Genomic DNA, 11,783 nt, shown 5'->3' with positions numbered 1-11,783 from the left:
CTTAATAAATGTACATATATACCTATCATCCTCATTGTGTCACCCTTATAAGCTTCTTTCTGAAGGATAAAACCAGTTTTCTCTGTAAATTTCCTTCAGTTCCTTTAACTTGATGGTTCAATCAGAATTATTCAATTCTGTTGAATAACTGTTGAATTCAACAGTTATTATCTGTTAAATTATGGGATATATATTGTACCAAAAACCTTTTTTTAAAAAGTTTATTTACTTATTTTTGAGGGGGTCAGAGGGGGAGAGAGAGAAAGAGAGAGAGAGAGAGAGAGAGAGAGAGAGAGAGAGAGAGAATCCCAAGCAGGCTCCATGCTGTCAGCGCAGAGCCTGATACAGGGCTCGATCTCACAAACCATGAGATCATGACCTGAGCCGAAATCAAGTCAGACACTCAGCTGACTAAGCCACCCTATCCAAATACTTTTTCATAATAATTAAAATACTTTTGAATGCAAATCCTGATCGATGCCTGAAACATAAATTGTCTCATTAAGGTGGATTAGATATACTTCACATTGAAATTGAATGCCCTCTTCTGTAGGCTACGTTTTTCTTCCCTATGTTAAACTTGTAATTTATCAAAGGTTCCAAGTAGTTATTAAGTCAGATGGTCTGTATTTGAATCCAGCCTCTGCTGCTTACCACATAACCTTGGGCAAATTATTTAGCCCTTTGAGAGTAAATTTCCTCCTTGGCATATGATGTCAAGAGTGGTACCTAATCATAAGGTTTTTGTGAGGTTTTAGTAAAACCCATTTAAAGCACTTAGCAAAGCCTAACACAAGGCAAGTAACTAATAAATATTAATTTCTTATCTAGATGAATTGACATAAAAACTTAATCACGATATACTGTTAACTTGCTTCTCTTGAAAGCCTTTTCTCCTGATTTGTCCTGCATACTTACACGGATAGAGTAAGTGCCAGGATTGAGTCAGGGTCAGGTCCATTCAAGGCTTTTCTCCTCTGGGAACCTCCCTCCCTCTTCTGGACAGAACGAGTGTAGCTGAGTTCCACCCCCAGACTCTGGGACAGGGACTGTATTATTCTCCTCCTCTGTATGCCATGACACAATTTGTTGAATAGATGTATGAGTAAAGAAGCACAGAGCCTGTATTGAAGGAGATTCCTGCCCTTTCCCTCTCATTGATCAGACCCTGAGGGAGAGAATGGAAGAGGTTACAGACATGGAAGAGGTTGGTATGAGAAAAAGAAGGCTCCTACCAAGTTAGGGAAAGATGGATTGTTCTGTAGCCATGGTAACAAGAAGCCACCAGAACTGGTTGTTAAGTCTCTTCAATCTACCTGTGACAATTAGCTGAACTGAACATACTTTTGCAAAGCAACCAGTGTTCACTCTTGCTGTTGAAAATCAGTCAATAAATAAGAATGGACCCGCTGTGGTAAAAGCGCACCTGAGCACCTGCAAATCAGTATGTCTCACCTGAGCAACCACACTTCCACAGATGATGTCAACCCATTCACACTTCTGAAAGGCCATCAATCCATGAATTCCACACTTCTCAAAAACCCTACAGGAGATCAGCAGTCTGCTCTGCTCTTGGAGACCATGCCTGACAAACAGTTCTCCCTGACTAGAGACACCATAAATCCAGTTTTGCCCTTTAATATCAGATATGGGGAAATAGTCTCATCATCCTTTTCCATTTCTGAAACAGAAAATTCTTCTATTTAGATAAATTTCAGGTAACATAATTCACCACCTTAAACATTTTAGAGTATACAATTCAGTGCTTTTTAGTATATTTGCAATGCTATGCAACCACCATCCCTGTTTAATTCTAGAATATTTCTACTTTAACCTAAAAGGAAACCTGTAGTCCCCAATTGCCCTTCTCTTCATCACCCATCAACTACCACTCTACTTTTTGTCTCTGTAGGTTTGCCTATTCTTGACGGATCATATGAATGGAATCACACTGTGTGTGTGGCCTTTTGGGTCCGGCTTCTTTTACTCAGCATGTTTCAAGGTTCATCCATGTTGTAGGATGGATCCATACTTCATTCCTTTTTTATGACCAAATAATATTCCACTGTAGGGACACACTACACATTTTTTATCCATTCTTCTATAAATGAATACTTGGGTTGTTTCTACCTTTTGTGAATAATGCTATGAACGTTGGTGAACATTGTTGGTGTGCAAATACCTGTTTGTAAGTACCTCTTTTCAATTGGTTGACAATTTTTTTTTCAGGACTTTAAGTATATCACCCTAAGGGCACCTGGCTGGCCCAGTTGGAGAAGCGTGCAACTCTTGATCTCGGGGTTGTGAGTTCAAGCCCCACACTGGGTGTGGAGATTACTTTAAGATAAAATCATAAAATCACAAAATCAAAAAATACATACATACATACATACATACGTCACCTACTGCCTTCTAGTCTCTGTGATTTTAAAAATTTTTTATTACTCAAAAAAACTTCACTTTTTTAGTTAGCTTTCTGACGCTGTGCTTGTGCCTTCAACACTTTCAAAACAATTTTCTGCTCATCAACAAGGAAAGCACAATTGGTCCTATCACAAACACACTTAGCTCACACAGAACCACCATAGGCCCTGATGATATGTTCTTTCATTTTAGACAACCTCAGAAGAACTCTAGGTCTCATAGCATGAACTCCTCAAAGTCGGCCTGGGCATACCCCACAAGCAGAATTGGATGCTTTCCCAATCTTCTTGGTATAAAGGTAAATGATTCTATTACCAGGGGTTCAGGACAGCCTGGTTTTGTTAGAGGCTGTATCGTAGGACAGCCAACGATGGTATGTCAAACACTAGACCATTCTGAGTGCCTATTGGACGCCATCCTGAGAAGAAAAAGCTAGCCTCCATGATTTCTGATGAGAAACCCAGCCATTAACTTTATCATCACATTTTATGTGATGAGTTGCTTATCCAGAACAGGCAAATCCAGACACTGAAAGTAGATCAGCGGTTGCCAGGGTTTGGAGGAAGAAGGAATGAGAAAACTGCTCATGGATATGGGGTTTTGGAGTGAAAATGTTAAAAAAAGAAATTAGTAATGATGATTGCATAGCTCTATGAATGTATTAAAATCCTCAAAACTGTAGATTTTAAAAGGATAAATTATGTCTCGAGCTGCTATAGAAAAATCTACATTGGATATCTCAAAGGCATCTCAAAATCAATGTTTCCAACATCAAATTCTTGTTAATATCAACCTGTCTTCTTCCTGTGCTCTCTCGAGCTCAGTGAGTAGACCACCACCCATCTACTTACACAAAATAGAAACCCTAGGTCATGCTTGCCACCTTGTCTCTCCCTTCCCCCAATATTTGGTCAATCGCTGAATCTTATCAATTTTACCTCCTAAATGTCTAAGTGTTCCACTTGTCCCTATCTTTAACAGTCCATCCCAAAGCCACCACAAAACTTCTTATCTGGTCTGCTTGCATATGCACACTTGCCCCTCTTCAATTTGCCATCCCTGCAGCACCTGGCAGTGCTGGACTGCACAATAGATAGACCAGGCACGTACTGACTACATCAGCAAAGCAGGCCACTTAAAAATTGAGGCAGGGGTGGGGCACCTGGGTGGCTCAGTCGGTTGAGTGACCGACTTCAGCTCAAGTCATGATCTCACAGTCTGGGAGTTCGAGCCCCTCATCGGGCTCTGTGCTGACAGCTCAGAGCCTGGAGCCTGCTTCGAATTCTGTGTCTCCCTCTCTCTCTGCCCCTCCCCCGCTTATGCTCTGTCTCTGTCCCTCAAAAATAAGTAAACATTAAAAAAAAAATTGAGGTAGGGGTGCGTGGGTCCATCAGTCAGTTAAGCATCTGACTCTTGGCTTCGGCTCAGGTCACAATCTCACAATTCGTGAGTTTGAGGCCCGAGTCGGGTTCTGAGCTGACAATGCCAAGCTCGCTTGAGGCTCTCCCCTCCTCTCTGTCCCTATCCCGCTAGAACACCCCCACCCCCTCTCTCAAAAATCAATAAATAAACTTAAAAAAATTGAGGCAAAATTTCTTGAAAATTTTTGGTATTTTGTATTAGGATATAAAATTTCTGTAACAGAAAACCCAGTTCACACTTGCTGAGATAATGGGAAAATGTACTGTCTCACCTAACAAGTCCAGAGTGAAGCAGGCTCTAAGGTTAAGCTCAGCCACGTCTTAAAGCACCTCCATTTTTTCTATATTGTCATTCTGCTACCTCTCCTCGTGGTGGTAAGGTGGCTGCCAGCAGCAAATAGGCAGTATGTCCCCTTATTCACATCCAGTGGTAGAAGGAAAACCTCCCTCAATGACAAGTTAGTTTGTCCTTCAGCTTATATTAGGCAAATTTAAGTTACAGGCACATTGTGGACCAGGGAAAGGCCCAACACTCATTGGCATGGACTGATTAAGGTTCACCTGTGGACTGGACGGACAGCTGAGTAAAATTTGAGGCTCTGCTGAGGAGGAAGAAGAGGGGGATGGATGCTTGCCCTTGATCTAATAACATGGCTTTTCTTTTGGGCAAGGGTTGAAATATAGGGAGGGGCCCTAACACATTGTAGAAAGAGGAAGTCAACTTTAGCAGAGTACCATTTACAGTACAAGTTTTCCCCTTTCATATTTCTGTATTCAAAACTCAAATGCATTTGATTTTCTGTCATCTGGCACAAATTTAACAATTTATCTGCAACCGGTAAAAAGCTTTCCAATTTTTTTTACTGCATTATAATAAAGTTCAAATGTAAAGATTATCATACGGGACCAAGTGTGGGTCATTCTTTTTCTAATTATAAAATATACTGAGCACAATGGCAGAAGTTCACTAACTACAGGGGTAAACACAAAGTCAAAGACTTCTCTTTTGGGGGCTCTACGCAGTTAAGTGATATATATGACACATCTACAATTGTGCCAGCGAGCCTTAAGTAAAAAAAAAATGTATTTTAGGCAGTTACAGGATAAGTTGAAGGACCTGAAACCATTCTTTCAGCTAATAGGTCTAGATATATTATAGGTAATTAAGTTCTAAAAATCTGCTGTATTAAAAATCAAGTGCACTTAACCCAGAGATAAAGGGTTCTGTGTGTTAGGTTATTCATGGGGTGCCTGGGTGACTCAGTGGGTTATATGCCCAACTTAGGCTCAAGTCTTGATCTCACGGTTCGTGAGAATCAGGCTCTCTACTGTCAGTGCAGAGCCCACTTTGGATCCTCTGTCCCCTTGTACTCCTGCCCCTCCCCGACTCATGCTCTCTCAAAAATAAATAAACATTAAAAAAAAAAGAGGTTATTCATTCAACAGTATACGTAAGTCACTAACAAGCATTGAGGTCAATCGTTCCGCTACCTACGTGTGGTTGGCCAGCTCCTACAAGTCTACGGTAGAAGCTCTCTTCCCTAGGTCGTCAGGATCTGCTGATCAGAGTGGAGAATCACAAAATTATAATAAACATTAAAATGTTATTTTTTTTAACGTTTATTTATTTTTGAGACAAGAGAGACAGAGCATGAATGGGGGAGGGTCAGAGAGAGGGAGACACAGAATCCGAAGCAGGCTCCAGGCTCTGAGCCGTCAGCCCAGAGCCCGACGCGGGGCTCGAACTCACGGACCGCGAGATCATGACCTGAGCCTAAGTCGGACGCTCAACCGACTGAGCCACCCAGGCGCCCCTTAAAATGTTATTTTTAATTAAAAACATACAATTCCATTCATCCACCATTCCTCTGATATCGGGCTAAAAGGCCTTTTGTGATTGGAGTCTATGGACCAAGGCTGTACAAAAGACATACATTAATGTGAGCAAGTAGCACTATCAATTTTAGTTTAATTGGACTGAGGACTCAAGACACTTGTAGAGAAAACTGAGGGCAGAATTCTGCTGGATTTTGACCTTTCCTCCACCTGAACTTACACATTTGTTTGCCCATACCTAATCCCACAGCATTTTTTTCTTGAGAAAGACAATCCTTTAGAGCTACTTCTGGGTATCCAATAGGTCTTTACCAGGACTTTCTAAGTATTCAACTTATTTTCATGGACATCACAACTCTCTTCATGCTCCTATTTGTTTCATTTGGGTAATATTAAATTAAATTATATGATTACCAAGTACAACTTGCATAAACAAGTTTGGGAACAAATGACTGACTTTTGGAGAGCATACGCGTCAGGAAGAAGTGATTAGCCCGTCAGGGACTAGCCTACTTACTAGTTGTAAAAATTGTGTGGGTCTTCAGCATCAGGAGTATTTTTCACACAGAACAGGGACTGGTTCAAAGGTATGAACCACAGGAAAGCTGAGCTGGTTTTAGAAACAGAAAATCTCAATTCAGAAACTTAGCATTCAAATTTATATGAAGCTGTGAAACTCTTCTGAGGGGAATGCTAACGAATACGATTTGACCAAACCCTTCTTTGCTAAGCTGCCAGGAGGGCCAGTAATGCTTCTCTGCAGCAGGGCATAATGCCGGGGTCTCCCATTGGATGTGTTTGGTGTCACGGGGTCCAACATGGTGAATGTTCTGAAATATTAAAATACATCTCTTTGAAGAAGGCAGGAAAGGAACTGTTCCTAGTTTATGTTTAAGAAAATATTGAAGGGGCACCTGGGTGGCTCAGTCAGTTAAGCGGCCGACTTCGGCTCAGGTCATGATCTCGCGGTCTGTTCGAGCCCCACGTCGGGCTCTGTGCTGACAGCCTAGAGCCTGGAGCCTGCTTCAGATTCTGGGTCTCTCCATCTCTCTCTCTGCCCCTCCCCCGTTCATGCTCTGTCTTTCTCTGTCTCAAAAATAAATAAAACATTAAAAAAAAGACAAAAATTAAAAAAAAAAAAAGAAAATATTGCAGTCAAGCTTTCGGCTTTCGGCTCAGAAGAGGCCAAGGTGCGACTGTCTTCGGTCGTCCCGAATCCAGGTTCACCTGACACCAGCTGCCTCCGACATGGCGCCTAAATTTGACCCCGGCGAGATCAAAGTCGCACACCTGAGGTGCACTGGTGAGGAGGTTGGCACCACATCTGTCCTGGCCCCAAAGATTGGCCCCCTGCGTTTGTCTACAAAAAAAGTTGGTGATAACATCACCAAGGCAACTGGTGATTGGAAGAGTCTGAGGATTACAGCAAAGCGGACCATTCAGAACAGACAGGCCCAGATTGAAGTGGTACCTTCTGCCTCCACCCGGATTACCAGAGTCCTCAAGGAACCACCAACAGACAGAAAGAAGCACAAAAACAGTAAGCACAGTAGAAATATCACTTTAAAATTTTTTAAAATTTTGTTTTATTTTGAGAGACAGTGTGCACACACACAGGCACAGGCAGAGGCAGAGGGAGAGGGAGAAAGAGAAAAAATCATCAACAGGCTCCACGCTCAGCACAGAGCCTGACTCGGGGTTCAATCCCATGACCCTGGGATTGTGACCTCACCCAAAATCGAGAGTCAGAGGCTCAACCAACTGAGCCATTCGGCACCCCAGAAATCTCACTTTTGATGAGATTGTCAATATTGCCTGATAAATGTGGCACGGATCTTTAGCCTGAGAACTCTCTGGAACCATTAAAGAGATCCTGGAGACTGCCCAGTCTGTGGGATGCAATGTTGATGGCCACCACCCTCATGACATCACAGATGACATCAATAGTGGTACAATGGAATGCCCAGCTAGTTAAGAACTACTAATAAGGAAAATATTTCAATAAAGGATCATTTGACAACGAAAATAAAAGAAAAAGAAAGGAGGTAGGGAAGAAAGAAGGAAAGAAAGAAAGAAGAGGAAGGAAGGAAGGCAGGAAGGCGGGAAGGCAGGAAGGAAGGAAGGAAAAAGGAAGAAAATGTTGGTAGCTTTAATAGTGGGTCAGATTATGGGGCGCCTGGGTGGCTCAGTCGGTTGAGTGTCCAACTTTGGCTCAGGTCATAATCCCATGGTTTGGGGGTTCGAGTCCTGTGTCAGGCTCTGTGCTGACAGCTCAGAGCAGCTCAGAGCCTGGAGCCTGCTTCCGATTCTGTGTCTCCCTCTCTCTCTGCCCCTACCCTGCTTGTGCTCTGTCTCTCTCAAAAATAAATGTAAAAAAAATTTTTTTAAATAAAAAAAAATATGGGTCAGATTACTAAGGATAATAAAATTCTCAGGGCGCGTGGGTGGTTGAGTCAGTTAAGTGTCAGACTTCAGCTTGGGTCATCTTGCGGTTCATGAGTTCGAGAGCCCCGCATCAGGCCCTCTCCTCTGCTTTCGGCTTGGAGCCTGCTTTGGATCCTCTGCGCCGCCCCGCCTCCCCCATTCTCTGTCCCTCCCCTGCTTGATCTGCCTCTCTCAAAACTAAATAAACATTAAAAAATAAAATTCTTCAAGGGAACCTATTTGCTAATCACTAGGGGCAAAACTATCCTGTTTCCTGGTGCCCTCTTGTGATAAAACAGCAGGTCTACAGGGTGGATTATGAAGCTTTAAGATTCAAGTATCTGAAAGAGATCTTCATTTACCTTCATTAACAGTTGGACTGTATACTGAGAACTAGCTACCAAAATGATATAAGGAGTTCAAGCAGTGGTGTTTAAGGGTGGGCCACAGAATTATAAGTATTTCCTTCCCACCCCCTAAATCATCTAAAATGAAATTATATTACGTTTATTAGTAAAAACAACAAAAACACCACCATGATTTACTACCACGGTTAATTAATAATCAGCAGAACCAATTTAAAGTTTTTGGATAGAATGTCCTATAGCCTCAACATGATGACCCCTCTTTTAGTAATTCTTTTTTTTTTTTTTTCCAAGATTTTATTTTTAAGTGATCTTTACACCCAATGTGGGGCTTGAACTCACAACCCAGAGATCAAGAGTTGCATGCTCTACTGACTGAACCAGGCAGGCATCCCCCTTTCTAGTAATTTTTACTGAATTCAGGGGGAAGACCAAATAATTCTTTTTAAGTTTTCCTATTGTTTTATCTCACACCATCGAAGAACTTTAAAAAAAAAAAAAAGATTAATAAGCAAGGCAAGTCTACAACTGTTTTTCTAACTAGCATTTAGGAAGCCCGCTGAATTATGGAATCTCTAAAAAAGTTTAACAGGTCTTCTAAAAGGCAGTATTGAATGGGGTTAAGATCATGAGCTCTGGGGTACCTGGGTGGCTCAGTCGGTTAAGCGTCCGACTTCAGCTCAGGTCACGATCTCGCGGTCCGTGAGTTCGAGCCTCGCGTCGGACTCTGGGCTGACAGCTTAGAGCCTGGAGCCTGCTTCCGATTCTGTGTCTCCCTCTCTCTCTGCCCCTCCCCCATTCATGCTCTGTCTTTCTCTGTCTCAAAAATAAATAAACGTTAAAAAAATAAATTAAAAAAAAAAAATCATGAACTCTGGAGCCAAATGCCATTTACTCAGTGACCTTGGACAGTTACTTAGCCTGTCTGTGCTTCAACTTCCACATCTGTAAAACAGTGATAATATCACCTGATTGTCAAGAGAATTAAATGACTTAGTGTGTAACTAACCAGTTAAGTGTAAACTGCTTTTAACAGTGCCTGTCACGTAGTCGGTTGTATACACATTTAACAAGTTAATGCCTAAGTATATGTTAAGAAGCCTGGCTGGCTTAGTTGGTAGAGCGTGTGTATAACATGTGACTCTTGATCATGGGGACATGAGTTTGAGCCCCATATTGGGTGGAGAGGTTACTTAAAAAATTTAAAAGAAGAAGAGGAGGAGGGGGACGAGAGGGAGGAGGAGGAGGAGGAGGAGGAGGAGGAGGAGGAGAAGGAGAAGAAGAAGAAGAGTTTTTGTAGGGTTTTCATTCTCTTACTCAACATTCTTACCCTTCAGGATTTTTATTAATAATAATTTCTACTAGGCCTAGAGAAGTTAAACTTATGGTTCATGAAATATATATTTAGGGATGAGTAATCTAAATTTCTAAGAAGATGATGTTTAGAGAAGTTTATAAGCTGAAGACCTCTGATGAGGTCATGTGGCATGCCCATTAAGAAAGAGTTCTTCCTGAACCCATCTTCCCTGATGTGGAGAGCCTTGAGATGCTGATTGCGCACTAGTAAGGAACCCAGGTATAAAGGGATGTGTGTATGGTTTTAGAATATGAACATGAATTCTTGGATGCTCCTCCCTTCAAAAGGTGGATCTTAATCCTCTCTCCATTGAGAGACGGACTTAATGACTTGCTTCTAAGTAGAAGTGATAGTATGCAACTCTAGAGACAAGGTCCTTCCTCACATGGATCTGAAGGAAGCTGAGGGAAGCTGGCTGCCATTTCATGGATACCCACCAGCCCTATGGCAAGGCTCACGTGCTCCATCTTGTAAGTGGACCATCCAGCCCCAGTCAAGTCTTCAGATGACTGCAGGTCTGACTGACTGGCTGAGAAACATCATGAGGCACACTGAGCCAGAAGCACCAGTTGAAGTACTCCTAGATTTGACCTGCAGAAAGCATGTAAGATATGTTCACTGGATCTCGTTGCTACATCTCAAGGTAACTTTCTACATAGCATAAGTAAGTATTATAGTGTGTATTCATGGATGAGTAAGACAGCAGTGTAGAGTACCCTTTCTGGACCTGATATTATCCAACTGGTGAAAATCTATCATCCTGACCCAACAGCTATCACCACATTGCAGTAAGATGCTGTGATAAGATGGTTTCTTTCTTCTCCCTGCCCAATTGCTACCATTTTTGTCACAAGCTTGTCAGGGTTTGTCCTACCATTAGCGTAATTGCCTAGAATGTCTGTGATGAAGCTGGAGTGCAGTCTCAGTGAGAGAGACTATTAGAGAAAGTGGCAACCTGGCTATGGAGAAGCCCCAAAGAGCGAAGTTTCATAATACATTGTCCAGGCTTTGGTTCTTTGTCCTAAAGGATCAGAAACTGTGTTTTATCAGAATATTCAGAATTCATAGACTAAATGGACAGACTTGGGGGCCGAACTATACAAATTAAATTCACATGAGACTAATGTATAAATCAGAAAGCTTCTCTAAATTTGCCACGTGTAGGGGTGCCTAGATGGCTCAGTTAAGCATCCGACGCGATTTCAGCTCAGGTCATAATCTCAGTTCGTGAATTGGAGCCCCACCTCGGGCTCTTTGCTGACAGTGCGGAGCCTGCTTGGGATTCTCTCTTTTCCTCTCTCTCTACTCCTCCCCCATTTGTGTGTGCACTCTCTCTCTCAAAATAAATAAACTTTAAAAAAAAAAAAATTTGCTATGTGTTGAATGGAATTCTGGTGCTCTGAGCCAGAGTTCTTCCCTTTCTTGAATGATAGCTTGGAGGTCATATTAGCAAATCAGAAGATGGTTCAGTTAAGCTTGTAATTAGAGCCCAAAGCTGTGAGTCTCAGGTATGTTCTTCTCAAGCCATGGCAAGTCTTGATAAACCGATACTAGCTGAACAAGAGAACACTTCCGGTCACCAAACTGCTCACATGTCTTGGGTTCAGTACCTCCCTTCCAGAGAGAACACTGTATGTACACAGTCATATTTTGCTTCTCCAAACTCTTGACAAATTGACCATTTCTGATCATATTTTCTTTCCTCAAATGAGATAATATCACTTAAAAACCACAGAGTACCTAGGAAACAGAGGCTTACCTTCCCACAAACTGACTTAATTAGTTTAACTCTCTGGGGGTATCTTATTACCGAGTCCTTGGGAAATGTCTCACTGTTGCTTTCACATATTACCTGTACAGTTAGGAACAGAGGACATTTATTAGCATGTCAGAGCTTGTCCAGAGATAATATTTTAAAACTGGCATAGCCTACATGAAAGGCAGTTTTGTAATTTT

General features: G+C 41.9%; 1 protein-coding gene and 1 pseudogene across 1 annotated transcript; one reads left to right on the top strand and one right to left on the bottom strand.

Annotated features, from left to right (window-relative positions):
* Positions 1-443: 443 nt before the first annotated feature.
* Positions 444-5,443, bottom strand: LOC128314360 (60S ribosomal protein L34-like; annotated as a pseudogene).
* A 1,486-nt stretch (positions 5,444-6,929) lies between these two features.
* On the top strand, positions 6,930-7,721 carry LOC106966558 (60S ribosomal protein L12-like). Its single transcript, XM_015062686.3, is given in 2 exon segments — positions 6,930-7,221; positions 7,448-7,721. Coding segments are annotated over 2 exon segments (501 nt in total). The 3' UTR covers positions 7,657-7,721.
* Positions 7,722-11,783: the final 4,062 nt, after the last annotated feature.

This window comes from Acinonyx jubatus, chromosome B1 (genome assembly GCF_027475565.1).
Source record: "Acinonyx jubatus isolate Ajub_Pintada_27869175 chromosome B1, VMU_Ajub_asm_v1.0, whole genome shotgun sequence".
In the NCBI taxonomy this organism is placed as follows: domain Eukaryota; kingdom Metazoa; phylum Chordata; class Mammalia; order Carnivora; family Felidae; genus Acinonyx; species Acinonyx jubatus.
This window is presented reverse-complemented; position numbering and strand designations above follow the sequence as displayed.